This window comes from Lissotriton vulgaris, unplaced genomic scaffold (assembly GCF_964263255.1).
Source record: "Lissotriton vulgaris unplaced genomic scaffold, aLisVul1.2 SCAFFOLD_8293, whole genome shotgun sequence".
NCBI lineage: Eukaryota > Metazoa > Chordata > Amphibia > Caudata > Salamandridae > Lissotriton > Lissotriton vulgaris.
In genome coordinates, this window is record NW_028255495.1 from 50,204 (window position 1) to 71,630 (window position 21,427).

At 43.1% G+C, this 21,427-nt stretch overlaps 1 protein-coding gene across 1 annotated transcript in view; it reads left to right on the top strand.

The window, feature by feature from the left end:
• LOC147659110 (vomeronasal type-2 receptor 26-like) overlaps positions 1–13,879 on the top strand; it is a 45,281-nt gene extending 31,402 nt beyond the window's left edge. Inside the window, exons 3-4 of the mRNA XM_086951969.1 lie at positions 4,418–4,595; positions 12,975–13,879. Of these exons, the coding sequence (XP_086808095.1) occupies positions 4,418–4,595; positions 12,975–13,879 (1,083 nt within the window). The remainder of the gene's footprint in view (positions 1–4,417; positions 4,596–12,974) is intronic.
• Positions 13,880–21,427: the final 7,548 nt, after the last annotated feature.

Here is a 21,427-nt window from a genome sequence, read left to right on the forward strand (position 1 = left end):
CACCTTGACCCGTTGTGTTAGCAGTAGACCAGTACAACTGGACTTGTCTCTGAGATGAACTCAGTGCTTTGGTGGTGACTCCTGTGATTCTTGCTTTGGGCCTAACAATTGTAGAGCTCAAACCAATATCTATTCAAGTGCTGAAGATGGACAGGGTGCTTTCATGTTAGCTTTGCTGAATAACTTGGAAAAGATTAGTGTTCATTAGAGCAGTCAATGCAGTGCACTATCAATCTTTAACACGGTATGGTGACTTTGTACTGCATTTCCTCTATTCCTGGACAATACCACCAAACATTGAAGTTTAGCATAGTGGCTGTCCAAGGCCAACTTTAAACTTCCTGCAAAGAAGGAAGGTTTGACAAAGAATGCAAAGTTATGAAAAAAATAGCAATTTTTCCAGCGTAGGACCTCGCCAGAGAAGCAGCACAGCCTACAAGAGTAAGTAATAAAGTCCTAATAAAGAGGAAATAGATACAATTATCGACTAGGAAGTGGCAGGAATTAGTGCACGTTTTTTTAGTGGAAGATTGGGGAAAGGCTTTGTGTAAGGAAAAATTGCCTGGATTCGAATATTTCAGAGGAAGTTTGAACAGAACACTTTCATACGATCTTCAGTGCTACTGATACCCATGCACATAATATATTACAACCGACTGCCACTCCAACACTTGAGGGAATTTTGAGCATGCTACCAAATACAAATCTCCCTCTCGTCTGATAAGGTGAACGCATCAATACAAGAACTTACAAAGGGGAAAGCACCAGATCTCATGATGATTCCTCTAAAGGTGTTTCTTGCAGACATCGACTGGTGGGCTGAAGTCTTCAAAGAGTTTATGCTGACAAATAACTGCCTGGATTCATGGTTAAACAGTATCATTATGCTTCCATGAAGATAGCTTTTATTAAATATAACAAAATGCCTCTAGGACCATAGATTCAAAATATTATTGCAAAAGGAGGGAGAAACTCTTCTAAATAGATTCACTTTTTGATTTGCTTGCTGACCCACTAAATTGAATGGTTACAAGGAATTCAGCTCATTAGTTGAACAGCAAAGTAGGGAAAAGTTTCACCCTCCTTTTGGAGGAGGTTACTCAATTGAATCAATCCCCGCGTTTTTGAAATCCATAGAAGGTGGGCCATAAAGATGATCCAACGTCTTGTAGACCAATAAGTGTAATCGACATAGACTGAAAAATCTACTCCAAACTGATTTTCAAGGCCCTAGAGGAGTGGTTCACCAATGGGAGAATTTTCTCACCAATATAAAGAGGCTTCAGAGAAGGATTATCATAACTGAGTAGATATTTACTTTCTTACACATTGGGGTCGATTCCGATTCGGGAAAAACCGCTCCGAATTGCCGTTTGGAGCTTTTTTCCTGTACGAATCGTACCCTGCAACGTCCCCCGTACGTACGACGAAGTACGATTCGTACCAGGAGCCGTACTCCGTACGAGTCGTACAAGACACCGTACGACTCTAATCTCCGTACGATTCTCCCTCGGAACCTGCTGTACGCGACATCTGTACGGTTCGCGGCTGGTTTTTACGACCCAGCAAGTACGATACGTGTTGGGTACGCACCGTACGACCCCTTTTCTACGGGAGCTGAAAACAGCCGTAAAAGCAGAGTTCGTGCCGAAACAGGTACGGAACGCCTCCCCGGTACGGTGCGTATCCCCCATGATGGGGTGTACGTGCCGTACCCCTGCAATCATGGGGGGTACGCGCTGTACGGGGTGTATGTAATCATGCGCTTTTCCATACGAATCGCCCTTACCTGACGTGGACCGTACGAATCGCGTCCTGATTCCCCGGTCCGGATCGTACTCGTTGGGTCGTACAGCGTGTGTACGAGTCGTACGGTTCACAGTCTCAGCCTTGCAATACGTATGGATCGCGACGATTCGGACGGATTCACGGAATGCGAATTGTACTACGCGACTCGGACGGACGGGTACGATTCGTACGGAAAGGGCTACGAATACGAATCGTACGGTGGATTTTTTTACCGGATCGGAATCGAGCCCATTATCTACAAATTCAGCACAACAATCAAATTGCCCTTGACTGTGAAATTTCTAGATTTCTCTTCACCCTTTGATTTGGTGCCAAGAATTTGATTTGACTTTCAGGAAAACTGACTATAATGGACTTTGACCCCGGGGCATTGTGTTTAATCCAAATGCTGTATAATGGAACCTCCACCCAGATGAGAATCAACTAAGCAGGCTTTATCAGCAAAAAATGATATACCACCAGAGGGAGAAAGCAAGGTTATCTCCTGGCACCACTCTTATGTTCCTTGTATACGTACAATCTAAACTGTGAAGGCAGAAAAGACAGCAACAACATCCTGATAGCAAATGGTTTCAAAGTTCCAGCCTTTCTTTACACTGTTGAATCTATCCTGATAGCAAAAACCCCTAAAATCCTGCAAGCACACCTATCAGCTATGGATTTAATAATCAGTACAGTGAAGACTAAGCTAATGACCTTCAGGACCAAGTGTTCAAAGAAGTACACCTTCTTTATCAATCAACCAAAACTTGAAGAACTGGCATCATTTAAATACCTAGGCGGTATAATGGATAGAAGTTCAAGCTGGACAACACGCTATCAATCCAAGGCCCAACCCAAAAGTCCTTTTTTAATTTAATACCACACAGTTATGGGGGGCACCCTGGGTCACAACAAAATCAGAAACATGTACATTCAGGAAATTGGACCATTTTTTAACAGCACAGCGGTCCGGGTCCACACGGGTAAATCCAGTGTCAAATGTAAAGGGCTTGTGGAATTAAATCACCATAGAAACCCTCACCACTGGCCAATGTTGTGAAACACCGGTGGTGCACACAGAGTTACTCACACACAAACTCTCTCACTGAAGCACAACAAAAATGAAATTTCTAGATGTTGAGGTCTCTCCCCTAGACAAGAGTTTAACAACATCCCTTTATAGAAAAAAACAGACAGGAATACTATACTGCACCACACAAATGCGCATCCAAGAGGGCAACTATTAAGGATTAGGAAAACTTGTACAATGGTATCAGAATTATGAAGAACATGCCACCTCTTTCTGTAATGAAATGACAAAAAGAGGGTACCCTAAAAAGCTGCTTAGACACGCTGTAAAAAGAGCGAGATTCACACCACGAGAAACCCTCCTTAATGTCAAAGATAAGAAACCTCTAGACACGTTAGTGTGTGTATCAACATTTGGCCCTGACACAAACAAATTTAACCCCTTCGGTGCGGCCGCTTTTTTTCCCGTGTGCGGCCGCCGGCCGAACACGGGCGGGCCATGACGAACCCCAGCCGTCATCAGCACACGAGCACCGTAGTGCATGACGGCTGGGGTTCGTCACCAGCATGGAAGGGGTTAAACAAATAGTTTTGAAGAACTAGCACCTCCTTGAAAACCTAGAATTCCCTTTTCCCAAACCACTATTTGCAATGAAAAAGAGCCAAAGTATTGGCCAGCAAATAGTCAGAGCTGACACCTCCTTACCCAAACAAAAAGTTGATCTATTCACACAATGGAACTTAAAACCTATTGAAGGTCATTGCAAGTGCAGCAATTGTGTCGCTTGCCACTCCACGATAGATGGCACGGAATTCATTCGCAATAATATCAGATGGAAACATCATGATTTCACTAATTTTAGAACTAAGAACGGAGCATATGCCATAGTTTGCCCATGTTCGAAAATATACATAGGCAAAAAAAAAAACAATCTTGTGCCACAGTGAACATATAACCACATCTGGGCACACTCAATGCCCTTAGGATGTCGCAGGAAGGAATACACAAAGGCGAGGGGCAGAATGTTTGCATGAGTCTTAACCATTGGAAATGTATTGGAAGCCACATTCTAGTCCATCAGTTGTTTGCCCACTACGCTACTTCAGACAGAGAGCAGTCATATTGAAAACAGACTTAGTCCTGTTCTAATAGGAACACTCCAGCCTCAACTGCCTCAACACAGAACAGTCTGACTAATCAAGTGGTTTTCCCCTTTCAGAAGCTACTAACTATTTAAAAAATCAATACTCCCAATGTGTACGGCTGAATTTTGTAAATGATCAATTTTGACTCTTGCTGTTTGGGGCTTTAAAATATTGGGAAATTGTATTTAAAATGGAACCTCATGTAATTTCCCTTGTCTCACTCAATGAATTTTGTAAAAAAAATGCTACTTGTATGGATTGTAAGAAAGACACCCTCTTCACATCTCTCTCAATCCCTGCTGATACCTCTTTGCGGTTCCTTTTATTCAGAGTCTGCCTTTCTTTCCATCATTTTTCGCTCACAGTTGGTCTGTGATCTCTTTTCTTAATGCGCTCATTCAGTGTGCATGTCTGTAACCATTGTCGCACTCCCACTGTATGTTGAGAACAGTACTCCATAATGTGGCATTATCTGACTGAGCCCTCTCTTTCCCATCTCCTGCAGGTCCCCCGCTCTGTCTGCAGTGAGAGCTGTGCCCCTGGGTACAGGAAGGCAGCCAGAGAGGGGGAGCCACTGTGCTGTTTCGACTGTGTCCCCTGCTCCCATGGAGAGTTCAGCAATAGCGAAGGTAGGTAGGTTTGCTTTAGTAAAATTCTTTATTTTAATCATCATTGTGTTCAAACAGAATATATATCTCATGAAAAGACCTGAAGAAAAGAATATTTCTATATTGACAAGGCAGCCTTTACTTCACAGCTCAATGAGTACAAGCTTTTGTTTGCCAAAGTAGCAGAATTAGGCCTTGGCTCCTGGTGCCACCAAACAGTGAAATCTAGTCATGTAGTATAGTTCCTATATCCCTGATAGGCTCTGCGAATTGGAATCATATACACTATAGATTTGACATAGGACTAAGGTCAGTATGTCTCTATCGAGTACATTAAACTTAATTACTTGTGTGCGCCAGCTAACTCAGAGGTCACTAGAAACTTCTCGAATAAACAAGAAGGGATTAGTCTCTGACACCCGATAAACATGACAACTTTGTTTGAATCGGAACAGTCTTCTCAGAATTGTGAAAACAATAGATAACAGTTTCACTCAGTCAATCGTACATGCTTTGTTTCTACAGATTTGCATAGAAATAGTGAGACGGGCGTTTCAATGAAAAGGGTTTACTAAACAGTCTTATTTCTCATGCAAGAGATATGAACTGCTACACTCGTAAGACAGAATGCAAAGTATAATTTGTACAGCATTAGCAGTAAGATAAAGTAATACTGCAATAGCATGGTTTGTACCTATGACATATATTCCTAAAATACATACATAAATAACACAGGCTAAAATAGGAATACTCATCTGGTGCTTCTAGCTAGTTCTACCTAACCTAAGTGTAGTATGAGGTATGAAGTAGGTGCTGTTTTTCTATAGTATAGTTTAGCTATAGTTAGTATTGCCAAGAGTCCCTCTAGGTTCTAGTGTGCTCCATACCTTAGAATGAGAGAGGTTGGAATCTCTTTCCGTGTCTTGATCTCTAACACCCTGCGAAGAGAGTCAGAAACACTGAAGCTGGATTCTCAGCGAGGAGGAAGACAGCATCTGGTCAGTGCGTCAGGCAGGGACTCATATTCCTTCCGAACTTGCCGTGGCAAGCCGTATCGTGCTGTGTAGCTGAGACGTGGTTTGCCAGGGCAAGTAAAGGTATATTTTTACCTTGAGGGTGTTTAGGAATGCCAGTATTGATGTAAAAGTCGGGCAGAGGAACATCATAAATGCATAATAAATGAGTTCTTGGAGAAACCAATAATCCAAGCAGGGGAAGTCCTAAAGGCTTAAGGCTTAAGAATCTGGTTTTCCAAGAACTCGTTGTGACGTGGGATGGACGGATGTATGTGGCCTTGCTTGTATTTGGTTAGCATGGGCAATGTCTAAATAAGGACTGGGATTCCATGTCTAAATAAGGGTAATGAGAGTTGTGCCTATATAAGCGCATGATTCGGGAAACCTATATACAGGTATCTGAATCGAAACACAACAGTAAACCTGGCCCTAGTTGGCTAAAATCACACGAGCACAGGAGAGCCTGCGGACTTTGCTTGTGCCGAAGGATTGCAAACTGAGCAAACCCATATACCAAACAACAACAAAGTAAGTAATTAAAAGTAAAACTTTAGGAAATCAGCAGCATTCTAGAAACCGACAAGGACATTTATTCATATCGCTCAACGTTAATATCGGCTTTGTGTTTGCCTTTCTCTTCCTTTTAAGCTAAATCTCAGCATTGTCAGAAGTCAAATCCACACTGAATAAACCAAAGCAGCCCGTCTAGATTTCATTGCTCACATCTCAGTCAGGAAGTCATCTATCAAATCAGACGAACAAACACGTGTGGGCAGATTTACAAGAAAGTGATGCCATTGTAGGGATGCGTCACTTTTCCTGCGCCACCCTAAGAAACGCTTGTGCCACAATGGATGCACCGTATTTACAATACAGTGCACCATGGCGCAAGGATTGGTAGATGCGTCCGAAATTCTGATGCATCTATTTGCGCAAATGTCACGCATTGCTGGAGTCGTGTCGCAAGCATAACACAACTCCAGCAATGCATTGGGCCTATCCTCATTGTGCGGCGTCACTCCTTACGCCTGTTCCGAGCATGCGTAAGGTTTTGACACAGTGAGTTTTAAGTGGCGCAGTGAAATCTTGTAGATTTCACTGCGTCACTTCTAGAAGGCTTTTTTGCATCGGAACGTCCACCCAGCATACATTATACCTGACACAGGTATAATGTGATACCGAGCTTTACAACATGACGCATCTCCCTAGATGCATCACATTGTAAATTGGCATATTATTAAGCCGTCGCAACGGCAGCGCATAAATGAAGCAATGGGCTTGGAAAACTGCCCCATGGAGTGCCCTGATCAAAGCGCCCCATTCACTGAAGATGTTTATTTGAAAGTGGTTTAGTAAAACCAACAAAAGAAGTTTATGAGTGAGCAACTTAACAATGAAGCCCCGTTGTATCTAATAAACAAAGGCGTGTACTGACAAAGTAAGCTTGCACGGATATTTGCTATGTGAAATGTTAAACATAATCTAAAGTGACTAATATAAGGAATTGATGTATTTTTCATCAGCCATATATTTGAAGATCAGTGTATATCCCCTTCCTCAGTCACACTACGCCTGCAATCAAAGCCGCCAGCCAAAATAATCAGCAAGTCATAGGACTAATCTTATTGCCCCTTCCACAAAATGCACAGCTAATAAGACTGGCTTTCACCACAAGCTTCAATTTGTTTTCCAATCAATATTTACAACTTTTCTCTCTACTAAATTGGACACTGTTAGAACAGAAACTAAAAGAGAGGTAATTGTGTCTTAACAATGAGAGGTATTGGATGAATTACCTGCCTACGTATACAATGATTCTCAAAAAAATAATGATCTTTTTTTGTGGGTGCAGTCTTAGCCCTAAGACCACCCCCAGACCACTGGGTTTGAAACGTGTTGAAATGTATGCATTAGGGAGTTGTTGGATTCTGCAAATAAATTCAAGCAGCCTTTAAAGAATATTAGGTTTCCAGGTTTGGTTTAAAATGATCAGTTGCTACAATCCCTTTATGTGCTATAATTTTAGGAGTTTGGACAACTGGAATATAAACTCTGGTTATTGGTCTCTGGTACATTGCATTTGTTTTGTAATGAAAGCATGTTTATGCATGTATAAGTATTGCCTATTTTTTATTCTAGTGTGGGCTAAAAAAAGTTAATGGAACTTTTCGGGTATGTTATCCAATAAAGTATGAATTGTTAAATGTAAAATGAATTTTAATGAATCAAAGTTTAGTTATCATGTAAAAAAAAAAGGTCAAGATAATTAAATTACTTTATCATTTAAAAAAAGTTGGAACACACTATCAATCTAATATTTATCAGCCAAGATGTTTAGTATTGCAGTACTTTTAGAGCGTTGGCATTTTCATACTTTAGCTATTAGGCGCCTGCTTCTTGTCAGAGATCAACTTTCTGGGTTGGGTGACAGCTGGGATTTGTGTATTCCCACTACACAGCCACACACAAAGAGAGCTTAGGTGTGACATGTGGGGCCAGCCATATCTTGATGGTTCATCCTGCGCAGGATAGGAGGGAGGAGATGACACTTGCATCTGAATAGGCTGTGTCTTGGTCCCAAACAAATGGCTGCATACCCCCCTGTAGTGAGTCCAGAGCCAGGTCAGGAAAGACAGACACTCTGTGCACTTAAAGACATCTCTTTGAAGTCTCCACCATTTAAAGGTACAACTAGGTATACGTATTGTACCTCTGACACACCCAAGTACACTTCCTGACCTATGAAGTAACTTCCAGGAAGAAGGACTGCTGTGCTGCTGAAGGACTGTCACTCTTCTGCACTTCTGCTTTGCTGGACTCTTGCCTTGCTGTGCTGACTGCTACCTGTTGCCCTCCTTGAATGGGTGAGAAGGACTGGACCTGCATCACTTGAACACAGAGTGACACTAAGGACCGACTGGCCCGCCTCCTGTTCTGAAATCTCAGGGACATCAGACTTCCAACCACCCGGCTTTTGCACCTGAACTCTCCCATCTGTGAGTCTCTCTGTGCCAAGTGTTGCCAACCAAGTCCTGTACCCTTGGAGGGCCGTATAATGTACTGCTTAAACTAAAATCCTCACCTCACCACTCGGAACCGGTGCATCTCGTTCAGTCATGACGTTTCACTTAGCCACATGCGCAGCACATTGCTTCCATTTGTGATACATATCAGACTTTGCGTGACTCAGACTTAACGCATAGCCTCCATCTTAAGGATCGCCGGCGATGCACCGCCTCCTCTGCTCCCTGCATCTTCCTCCGCAATGAAGCACACAAGGCACAGTGCAGTGGAACAAGGCTGGTCCCTGTATATGACCTGCACTCCATCATGGTTTGGCCTGAACTTTACAGATTTATGTTATGTTATGTTAAATTATCTTGTATAGCGCTCAGCTGCCCCAGCAAACGGGTGTCCGGTGCTGTTTGGCAGATAGCAGCAACTGTGAGGGATTCACCATGGCAGACTTCCAGAGAAGATTAGTTAAGGGGAAAGAGATAGGTTTTAATTGCTTTCCTGAAGTGTAACAGACCTTTCAATTTGCGGATGTGGACTGGTAGAGTATTCCACAGTTTTGCTGCTAAAAAATGGAAAGAACGTCCTCCCGCTCGGCAGCGCTTAATCCGAGGTATTCTGACCAGGTGTTGGCCTGCAGAGCGTAAGGCATGAGTAGGAAAATACAAGGTTAGCAGGTTACCAAGCATTTTAAGGGTGGCCAATCTTAGGATTTTAAAGGAAATGCACAAGGTCTTAACTGAATTCGCTGAGCCACCGGGAGCCAGTGAAGCCTCCGTATGGTCTCAGAGATTGAACTAAATCGAGGGAGGCCTACTAAGGTCCTAGCAGCCGCGTTTTGAATGCACTGCATTCGAATAATTTCTGCTTGATTTGCACATAGCAGCAAAGAACAGGCATAGTCCAATCTGGACAGCACCGTTGACTGGACAATTAGCTGTCTCGTGGCTGGGTCAAAGAATTTAAGGATTGGTTTGAGACTGCGCAAGATGCCAAAGCAGGTGGCGGCAACTTTTTTACTGTGAGTATCAAAGCTAAGAAATGAGTCTAACCAGACCCCCAAGTTTTTAATTTCGGTTTTAGGTACTGGAGCTTTACCCAGGGCGTTGAGCCACCAATGATCTCCCCATAAGTGGATGTTATTTCCGACCAATAACACCTCTGTCTTATTGGTATTCAGCTGCAGACAGTTAGATGTCATCCAGTCTGCCTTAGCTGTCAGGCCGGCTTTAAATCTAACAGAGTCAGGGGAAGATCCTTCTGTCAGGGCAACCACTAGCTGCGTGTCGTCAGCATAAGAGACGATGGAGAGGTCCCATTCTTTGGCGACAGCAGCTAGTGGCTGGACGTAGAGAATAAACAAAGTCAAGCACGACCAGATAGCCTTGGTTGGAGCTTTATGCCTTTAAACACTACATTTCTGTTTATTCTTTTAAAAATGTATAATTCCAGTAATACTTATTGGATGTTTGATGTCTTGGTCTTGTTGTGTTTAGCTCTATTTGTCCAACCAAGTTTTTATTGTTTTGCTGTTTTACGTGTTTCACAAATACTTTACACATTTCCTCCCTGGTTAAGCTTGAATGCTCTGCGACAAGCTTACAGGGGGGAGCACAGGTTAATTTAGGGTGCATTTGTCTAGGATTGTAGTTCCTGCTTGGGCAGGGTACATACCTCTGCCAACCAGTAACCAAATTTCTAACAGTTGTTTTAAAATGTGCCAACTCTGCAGAGTGTTCTTTCCTTGCCAGTGATTAGATCAAAGTAGTACTGAATGTAGACTACAGAAATGCCCTTTTTGTAGCCTTCGAATGCACATTTTGAATTTTGTAAATTGAATCATACCTTACTCGTACAGTATTATTCACAGGTTTCCGATGACCACTTCAGGGTGTGCTGGGTTGGCCAGTTCCCTCAGGAGATCTTCTCGCCTGGTGTCCCCATCAACAAATGTAGATCCCTGGGGGCCAGATCTGCTAAACACAGATTGCCAAAACTAGTCACAAATGTTGTGACCAGCGTGATATTTGGCAAACCAAACTATGTAAAAATAGGTTAGTTCAAAAACACAAATTGTACTGGGTCACGATCCAATCTACCTCATGAATGTGAATGAGGTAGGTCACACATTTCTACCCACTGTGATCATTGCCTTCACTGGGATGATGGCCTGCTGGGGTCAATGAATGCTCTTTAATAAAGCAGACATTTCTTTTCATGTAGCCTGGTTTCCTTAAAAGAAACAAGAAAGCATTTAAAAAAGAATAGTTTCTTTTTATGTTTATTTTAAGACAATGTAGTGGTCCCTAGGAGGAGGCACTTGTCGTTTGGATCCCTGTCTTCTCTCAAACAATACTTTTACATTCAAAAATTGGCAGGATGGCATCACTTTCCTTCTGCATAAGGGTTACAATCTCCTGTGAGGTGTGGGTAAAATATTGATGTTTTGTAAATGCATATCGCTCATAAAAAATGTATGCACGTGACTTTCAAATACAGAATCTGTTTCAATTTCTAAGCCCATTTACTAATTCAGAAACATTTTTCTGAATCACTAAATGCATTTACTACTCATGAAAATGGGTTTACAGATTGTAGAGGTTTATTAATGCTAAAAACCTTTGTAAATCTGGCCCAAGGTGACAAAGGTTGCCTATTCCTGCCTAGGGGACTGAGGGAGATGGTTTACCTTTTCTTAGCTTTAAAAGTATTCAAAATCGAACTTACGCTAGCATTAACCACATTTGGCCATTTTCTTTAATTTTGAAATGATTTTATTGTACGCCAATTGATTGCTGTTGTTGTTGTTCCCCTCCTTTAATAAGGATTTTGGGGCGCATTCGTCAAGCTAAGAAATTGCGATTCCTTAATACCGATTTTTAAGGAATCTCTATTAAGGAATCGGAATTCCTCACGCATGTAGGTTTTGCTAAAATATTAGTAATTTCAACATATTCCCTAATAGAGGCCCATAGGAATGAATGGGAAAGCATTCTTAATTTGTGATTACCAATAAGGTAATCTCAAGTTGGGAATGAAATTTCAAGGTTGCTAGGGGGCAATAAGGCCCCCCTGATGCACTCCCAAAAACTGAATGTCTGCACAAGTGGCGCGCACACATGCCCTAAAGGCCACTTAGAAAAATGCAATTGTGTGCATTTTTCTACGGAATCGCAAATTACCATCATCTTGAGGTTGATGGTAATTCGCGATTACTTAATGCAAAGTCGCAATCTGAAAATGCTTCTTGCCTTGCATTGAGGGAATCACAAATTGCGATTCCCTAACTGAATTCACAAAATTGGTAATCGGAAAAATTGTGATTACCTATTTTGTGAATGCATTATGGGTTGATGCATCCCAAAAGGCTTTTTACCAGTTGCAAACTTATCGATTCTGCAAATCGGCCCGTTTGCGACTGGTAAAAAAGCTTGATGCATGTGCCTCGACGAGCTTTGCACTAAAAGATAGGGAGCATTTCCAAAGCCATCATTATATGCTGTACCTAAATATGGGCGACCTAACTGTCTCAGACTATCTTGTACAGAACGTTCCAAACTGCAGCACCTGAATGAACTGTGAGAACCACTGAATCCAATGCAATAGTATTTTGAGAGAATTCTCAACTGTATTCTGTTGTAAAGTCTTTCTTCTTGCTTGTTCCTCATTGGTGTTTGTCCTGAGAGTCTTGTACTAATATAGAAATGTATGAAATGCTTTGTCTAAAGTCCTATAAGAAGGACTCACTTTGCTCTGGTTGCGGAATCCCCCATTTCCCATTCTTGGAAGGTGAATGTATGCTGGATTTACTAATGAACTTCACAAAGTTCTTTGTACTTGTGATGTATATGCTTTGCTGCTAATTTTATTGATGGCATAGCTCATGTACCTTGCTTTAATAATCCTTTATCTAAATCTTAAAACTTTCGGCCCATGTCTGTCGTACTTACGGAGAATGTTCGAATTCATTGCTGGAGTTTACATGCATTAGGTCAGGTCCAATTGGGGTGCAGCTAAGTCCATTTAGGGACTACACTGCTCCTGCTCGGACCCATTGGAGTTCCCCTTGGTAAGGTACTAAGAGATGGGTTTGCATGCTGACAGGACCATATCTCACTTCATCATTTTACTTTACTGGAAGACTAATTAGACATTATGTTCAGACAGCAAAGGTTATGCACCCAAAATAACTATTTTTAAAAGCTAGGATTTGTTTTCGGTTTCAAGAGAAGAATACTAATTTCTGCTAGCCATGCATTATAAATGCATAAATATCAAGCACCATTTTTCTGGAATGTTCTCCTTTCTACTTCACTAGGCATTGAGTGTAGCCTTGCACCTGCTCAACAGCTTTCTGTCTTTTTTTCAGACACAGTCAAATGCTTGAAATGTCCTGATAACGAGTGGCCAAATGAAAGGCATGACCAGTGCATCCAAAAAGAGGTTGAGTTCCTGAGTTATGGTGAGCCACTGGGCCTCACACTCACCTTCTCATTGGCCTTCATGATTTTTCTCACTACCTCTGTCCTCTATGTCTTCATCAGGTACCGAGACACTCCCATCGTGAAAGCCAACAACCGTAATCTCAGTTACTTTCTCTTGATTTCTCTCATGCTCTGCTTCCTCTGCTCCTTCATATTCATTGGTCGTCCTACGAAGCTCACATGCATGATGCGGCAGATTGCCTTCGGGATTGTGTTTTCCACCAGTGTTTCCTCTGTTCTGGCAAAATCTATAGTTGTTGTCATCGCATTCAGGGCAACACATCCCAACAGCTCTGCAAGGAAATGGCTGGGATCAAAGACACCATTTGGTATTGTCTTTTTTTCTTTGTTAGTGCAAATTGTAATCTGTATCATGTGGCTCGTGAAGTCACCTCCATTTGCAGACCTGAACATGAAGTCCTACAATGAGAAGATAATTCTTGAATGCAACGAAGGGGACACCATCTTCTTCTACTGCATGCTGGGATATTTGGGCCTCCTTGCCACAGTCAGCTTTGTAGTTGCTTTTGTCTCAAGGAATCTCCCTGGAAGCTTCAACGAGGCCAAGCTGATCACCTTCAGTATGCTGGTGTTTGTCAGTGTGTGGATCTCCTTCATCCCGGCGTACCTGAGCACACGGGGGAAGTATGAGGTGGCTGTGGAGGTGTTTGCCATCCTGTGCTCCAGTGCAGGACTGCTGGGGTGTATATTCTTTCCCAAGTGTTATATTATTCTGTTGAGGCCTACAAGAAACACAAAGGCACACTTAGTAAGAAAATCTAGTGATTAATAAAAAATCAATTTGTCATTGGATATTGAACATTGCTTTTTGTAAAAAAAACAAATAAATCAAACAGGAGGAGATACAACTATGTAACTTTTGTTTAAGAGGAAAGAATTAAAGATCGAGTCAGAGTGAAAGTCGTAGAGAGACAGAGACACACAGAGTATGAGAAATACTTCATTGTGGGGCACAATTGATTATGTAGCTACAACCCCCATTTCACCTTTATTACACTGCAGGATGTGCCAGGCTGCACCATGCCTGGAGCTTATGAGGCACTATAACCCCTTGGGACCTACCATCTGGCAACCCAGGTCATGAATCGCTGTGCTGATGCCACCAGGGAAGTGAGGAACCACCACAATCTGTCTAAGGTAGATGTAACCAATTGGCATTTCAGGAGCGTTCGGCAAGAAGATGTTGGTGCTCAGACTGTGGATGTTGTTGGGTTATGTTGCTGGTTGACAGTTGCTGCAATGTGCTATCTGATTCAATAAGGCTGCATCCTTAGGCTACCCTCTGTAACTCATATTCAGCCACCTTTCCACACTTTGACAACTGAAAGGATGCTAACATTGAACAGTGGAGCAGTCATTACTTCATGATGTTGAATCCTTTCTGGTACCTGAAATTATACCCTCTCAAAATGACTTACAGCGAGTACACCTACAACGTAACAAACCACTTATTTTAGTCCTTTCTGTCAGTATCTAGCATACAAGCCCATGTAGCTCACTGAACTCTTGGCTGGAGTCAGACGAGATGGCGAAGGTTGGAGCCTTCTCACTACCAATGATCACATACTTGCTATCTCCCAGTCAACCTTCGAAACCATTATAATACCCTGTTCTCCTCTCAAGTACCTATGGGCTACCCTAGTCTTTAACAGTGATATTGGTGCACCAGTGAGAGTGACAGGACCTTTGCACATTTCTACTGCTGAATGGCACTCTATGTCTACAGTGGGTTTGCCATTTATCCTTTTACTTGTCTGTAGAATACTTAGGAAACATCTGCACCCCATAAAATGTTACATCAGTTGAGAATATTGAATAATTGATTTGATGTCTTATGTATTTAAGCTGATAACATTTGTGTTTTTAGAATAAAAATCAAACACATCTACCTCACAGTCTTGTCCTGTAATTGTGCCTTTTCACTCTCTGTTTCTACACATTCCCAAGTGCACACATTGGATGTTTACTTTTCCAGCCAGTACGCTAATTCTGGCCAGATCCTTCATCCTCACCTTGACGCAATCAAACACATTCATGGCCCTATCCTCAGACAAAATACATTCCATGCACGTTACTAAATGCTTTGATCAATTGTATCCCACCTAGATAAGTTCAATTGCAATATGCATTTCCAATTTATGATGATCCTTTTTCCCTTATATCTAGTTCTTATCATTTCCATTCATACAATTAATGTCTAGACATACAGATGGTTTAAAAAGGGCTGAAAAAAGATCACAAGGTTTAAATGACAGTTGCTTGATTTGACAGGTAGACTAGGATTGTTTAAAGAGAGACTGACTTGAAACAGGGTGCCGAGGTGTAAGTTGAGGTAATTGAAGAAAGATGCATATCTAGTATGTAAGGCCAAAAAAATACAAATCAATTTGATTAAAGACTATCAAATTGTGATCTAAGACGTGTAACTGCTGAGAGTTGCAGCTGTCCTTAGGTCCCTCTGGAGGTGCTTACCAATAACATTGCTTCTTCTTCAAAAAATAGGTGACTGAATGGGCTCAAGGGATACACTCTCCCTAATATTACAACATGTGCCTACCTGTAATAACTCCTATCCCACGTGAAAGCCCAGTCTATAGTTAATTAAGACAAATTAACCTTTTACTTTTTTTTGCATGACCCCCACCCACTCTAATAGTTGTAGGCTTCATAATTGGGTCCACCTCACCCCCTAAAAGACAGGATGGGCTGAGTAATATTCCAGCCAGCACTTTTGACTTTTTATGTGACCGGGGAGCATAGAAAGAATATAAATGCCCCTGAAAGACATAGGTATCCCTATTTTGGTGCTTTGGGTGGGTATAGATTAAAAACTTGTCTTCATCTGGGTTTAGGATATGATGGTTATATGACCTTAACATGACTGTCATCATGTTTCAGCCCCTAACCTATGGCCTCTCTGGTCCGGGGCTTTCTTCAGGATTTTCAAATATGCTCACTCTTTGTTTTATGTGTATAGGGAATGCAATACTATTGCATGCAAGTTGAGTAATTTGCCTTATTGTAAGATCACACTTTCCCTTTCCAGATGTGGGTCCTTTTACTAAAGTGGCGGGGCGCATGCCTCCAAAGTCACGCAGGGTAACCCATGCCTCATAACCTCCTAATATGGTGCCCGCACTCTTCTTGCACTTCTTCATTAACTACTGACTGAGCATCCAAGTGCAATAGTAACTATTCCAGATAGGCAAGGGATACCCCATGTTTGTTTTTGTGCAATAAAATAGCTTGCTAGAGAAGGAAGGGCAAAACTGAAGAAATTAAAAATAGAAGGCTGGCTGTCACAGGACAGTGTAGTCAAAACTAGGCCTGGGCAGTAAATTTCATTCCGCTCGCGGAATTTGGGTACATTTGCTTTCCTGGAAAACGCGGAATTGCCACTTGGGTATAACAGCCTTGTGAATAGGCCAAATTACTCATGCTCAGATGGTATAGGAAGTAAGCTAAATGACTATGAGAAAGACTTAGAGGTAATTAAACAGAGAGAACTTGAGGGTTACTTTTATTTTGATCTCAGTAGCCATAAATCTAGTAAGCTTGGTTGAATCCCAGGATGTGGATGTGGTCATGAGGGCAGACGTTGTTCTGTTTACTTTTATTGCTCCCCAGGATGCCTAGGTATCAATGACTAAAGATCAGCAGATGATGGTCTCACTCCAAGCATAAGTTAACATTAACAACAGAGAAGACCACAGAAGATAGAGTGTAGGGGAATACCTGAGGGAGCCAGGCATGAAGAAAAACAACAAAAGTGAGAGACGCAGTATCACATGAGAAAATTACAAAGTGAAAAGCCAATGCAACTATGCATCGTGGAGTCTTGTTTGTAGGACTAGTAAATATGCCTATAAATCTATTGACCCAGACGTGAACTGCAATAGGGAAGTACTCACACTTAGTGTAGTTAGTGGTCTATCTTCCAGGCTGTCCATTGCCTAGCCTTCCAAAGCTTCCATTCTGTTCCCTATCAGAGTTGGTGATTTTAAATTCATACAAGGAGGGTATATTTACAATGGCTTTACACCACCAGAGCCTCACTTATTACAACTACCCAAATGGCACAGTGCCCATATTACAAGGCTGTGCTAAGCCACTTTGCGTAGCTTAACTCAGCCTTGTAAATATCATAACCTTTAATGCAGTTTTCTGCATCAAAGGGGAATGCAATGAGTGTTGCTGTGGGCCTACCCATGCAACACCATTGCTTTTTGACAGTGCCCCAGATTTACAAGAAATGGTAAATCTGAAACAACTCTAACATTGGCATTAGAATGGCGCAACAAGGAGAAATGCTTTTATTTTTCCGAATTGTTCTCCCTTTCTCTGTGTACTGCATTGTGCAGCTCTCATAGAAGGAGCAAAGATTGTTTATGTGCAGAAATGTTTCACTGGTCACACCCATGGTGCTGCATATTTAGCAGCTTCCTGCGGGTGGGAGCAATGTCAGGGACTACGAGGCCCCCCTTGGTCCGTGACACTACATGCCAGATGCCCTGGGTTGGCTGCAGGGAACCCAGGAATAGGAGGCCGGGCCCTGGGAGATGGGGTCCTTTGGCCCAGGGAGGAAGGCTGTGGGCCCCCTCCCTTTCAGTATTTGACAGGGGATGAGGGGATGGGTTCCTGGGGCTAAAATCATACAAAGAGGGATGCCAAGAACCCCCTTCCCCATAGATTTTTTTGTTTGCCTTGGGGATGGTCTCCATAGGGCAAAATCAGCATGGGAAGGGGGTCTGCGTGGCTCTCTTCCTCAATATTTGTTCGGGCCCTGGGAGATGAGGATATCTTGAGCCCTGTTTGATTAATCTTCATTAAATATTCCCACAAAAGTTACCTCTAGGGTCTGGTTATACATTGAAGGTTTTGGGGAGATCCGTCAAGCAGGGACAGAGTAAAAGGGGGGTCAAAAAAGTATTTAGTACATTAATACCCATAGGGATGAGGGGCGTGGTTACGAGTAAAAATGGCTGCCTAAGCTGTGAGCTCTGCTCCAGATTGGCCCTGAGCGGAGGCTGTGGCCTTCTAGACAGGGCTGGGGGCACATCACGTACCCTTCCGCCCTTACCTAGATAGGTGCACTTCTGGGATCTGGGTCTCGCGGACCTGGCTGGAAGCAGTGACTGTCGTGGGGCACAACTTCAGGCCCGGACCTCACCATCAGCCAGGCAGGTGTCCGTAAGCACTGGCAGGGCCTAGAGGCACAGCAACAGCTTCGACCCTTAAGTGATGAAATGGCCAATCACCTCCCTTCGGAAACAACAGCCAGTGGCACCCCCACTGCATCACGTATAAAGCACACCTGGGCCTTAGAACTACAGGGATGGTCCGCAATATGGAGATACCCTACACCGCTTTGCAGGAAACCACGGGTCACACGCACAGCCGAATACAAGCTAGGCAGATAACTGGGAACACAATGGAAGCCTCCATCAACTGGAGACACTACACATAAAGAGAGGTGAGGAGTGGGACTGGGGGGGCACAACTGCCAGCAGACTTTCCCCTCTCTATGTCTCATATACCTAATGCATAGGAACAAGGCAGGAGGGGAAGTACTGAGGTGGATGAAGACAGCCGTGGGGCTCACCTAGTTCCCACAGACCCTTCGGCTCCACGACTAGGCAGACAACAGCATGCCTGTCATCTCTCCTTGGTCAACGTGTGAAATCTCGCCCACAGGGTTGTCGCCAAAGACTCAAGGTGGGCCCTGACAGCTCTACCATTTAACCTGTGGTGCACTTACAGCCGGAGAATTCTCACACTGTGGCCTGCCTACATTTGGATCCGAAGAAGAGGGAGGTAACCTGAGCCTTCCTCTGCCCACCTTTTAGGCAGTATACCAGACCAGTGTCCAGGATGACTGGGACCGTTGCAACAGGACAGTGTGAAAGAGGAGTCAGATGGGGAGTCGTTACCCACATAGCCTTAAGGGGGTCACAAAGAAACCCAGCTCCCGCAATCCGAGGCCCAGCTGGAATCTAGACCCTGACACTGCTCTCTGGCCCCCCAAATGGAAAACGTGGGGGCCCCTCAGAACAGGCTGCGTGCACCCCACCCCGGATTCTGGGGACTATTCCTGGGCAGCCATCTCAGACCTTGAAGAATCTGATCCCACACCATTACCTCGTCAGCCTTCTTCACCTGAAGAAACCAGGGGCCTCATTTATGAGGCCTTGCGTCAGTTTTGCGCTGCGGATGCGTCACTTTTTGTGACGCATCTGCAGCGTAAAACATGCGCCTTGTTGCGCCATATTTAAAAAGTGACGCATCTAGGTAGATGCGTCACTTTTTAAACCCCTGCGCCACATTATACCTGCGTCAGGTATAATGTATGCAGAGGGGGCGTTCCCCCGCAAAAAGCCTCTTAATAGTGACGCAGTGAAATCTATGAGATTTCACTGCGTCACTTTTAGGATGCTGTTACGTCAAAATCTTGCGCCTGCCTCACAGCAGGCGTAAGACTGACGCAAGCCCTTTCACATGGGGCTTTCCCCATGTGAAGGGACGCATTGCTGGAGATGCGTCACTTTTGTGACACACTCCAGCAATGCGTCACTTTTGCGCTTACAGATGCGTCAGAAATACTGACGTATCTGTAAGTCCTTGCGACATGATGCGTCATACAATAAATATGACGCATCATTGGTGTAGCAAGGAGTGCGCAGTGAAAAGTGACGCATCGCTGTTTTCACGCAGCGATGCGTCACTTATCATAAATGAGGCCCCAGGTGCATTGGCACGATAGAGCAGAGCATTACCTACGACTGGGGGGGGGGGCGAATATCCGCTAACAAGCCTACAAGCAAGTCCTCCAGGCAGCTCCTATCCCTGGAAGCATTTAGGCAACCACACAACCTGACCATGAAGGGTATTACGACCCCATGAGTGACCCATCTCAGCCTTTAGCAACCTCCACACAGGGCGAGACCATGGATCGCATACTACAGGAAATCCCAGCAGTAAGCTGATGTCTGGAAGGAATGGACACCAACATCTCTACACTAATAGAGGAGGGTTCATCAATAATATCCGACATTAATGGGCTCCACACACGAGTGGAGGGACTGGACCAATGGATGACAGAGGTGGAGGGTTGCCATGATACGGTGCAGGACAGGGATCGAGACCTCCTTTCCTCCACAGTTAGTTGATCAGCTTGAAGGACCACAGCAGGAGAGACAATGTCCACTTTTATAGTTTCCCAGAAGCAATAGACGGATCAAATATAAAAGCTTCCTCAGAGACACCCTCACTGTACTTACAGGTATCACGTTTGACCTCCACCTCCATGCAGGAAATCTGCAATGCACCCAAAGCGGCTACACAAGGACCATTCACATATGAAGGGCATGAAATCCACATGGCAGAGGATTTCTCTAGGGAAACTAATGATCACTGCAAGCCTTTTCTCTCTATGACCCCGTCTATAGAAAATGGATATTCGTTTGTTCGTTCATTAATCTTTATTCAGTTTAAAAAAACATAAAAGATACCGAATGAATCAGTTCATACATGTTAATATTCACAGTAAAAATATGAATCGTTCCCTTATTACGCCTTTGGACAAATGCAGGTAATACATTATTACATATACATAAAGTACCAGCAAGTCAATAAATCAGATAAAATATGATAAAAATACTAAGTTTACGGTTCATTTCAGTTAAAACATAGAAGCAAATATAAGCTACATGCTGAGGAATAAAGGTGCAAGTGCCAGAAATGTACATTCTTCATAGGTTCTAGACAGCGAATAAAAGTGCAAATTCTTTAAAAGTGCATATAAGTGCATATATAGGAACTTGAGGCAGCATGTAGCACATGCAAATAGTTCATATATGTGTCTGAGGCATTCTACATGATCTCTAGACAATTATAAGGTGCAAATGCAAAACGTGCACATAGATAGGGATGGCGCATGCTGGGCAGAATAGTAAATGAAGATCGTTTACGTTGGGTTGACATAAGGAAAAACAATCCTCATTATCGTCACCAATTTTACGACCCCATTTTACTGTATTAGTATTAGTTTGGAAAATATCATGTACAATGATTTTGCCTACTGAGGCTGGACTTCATCCAGATATTTCTCAGAGGATAGAAGAGGTTTTATAAGAAGGAACTGAGACGTTAATCTATCAATGTCTGAATTGTGGGAAACACTATTTTGTACGTATGCCCAAAAAACAGTTTTCAATATTTTTTTGAAAGATATTGTCAATAATGTGGGAGCTTCCCAAAAATTGTTCAACCCAGATTTACAGAACCATGTGTGGACATGCTTAACCCACTGGAGGCTCGT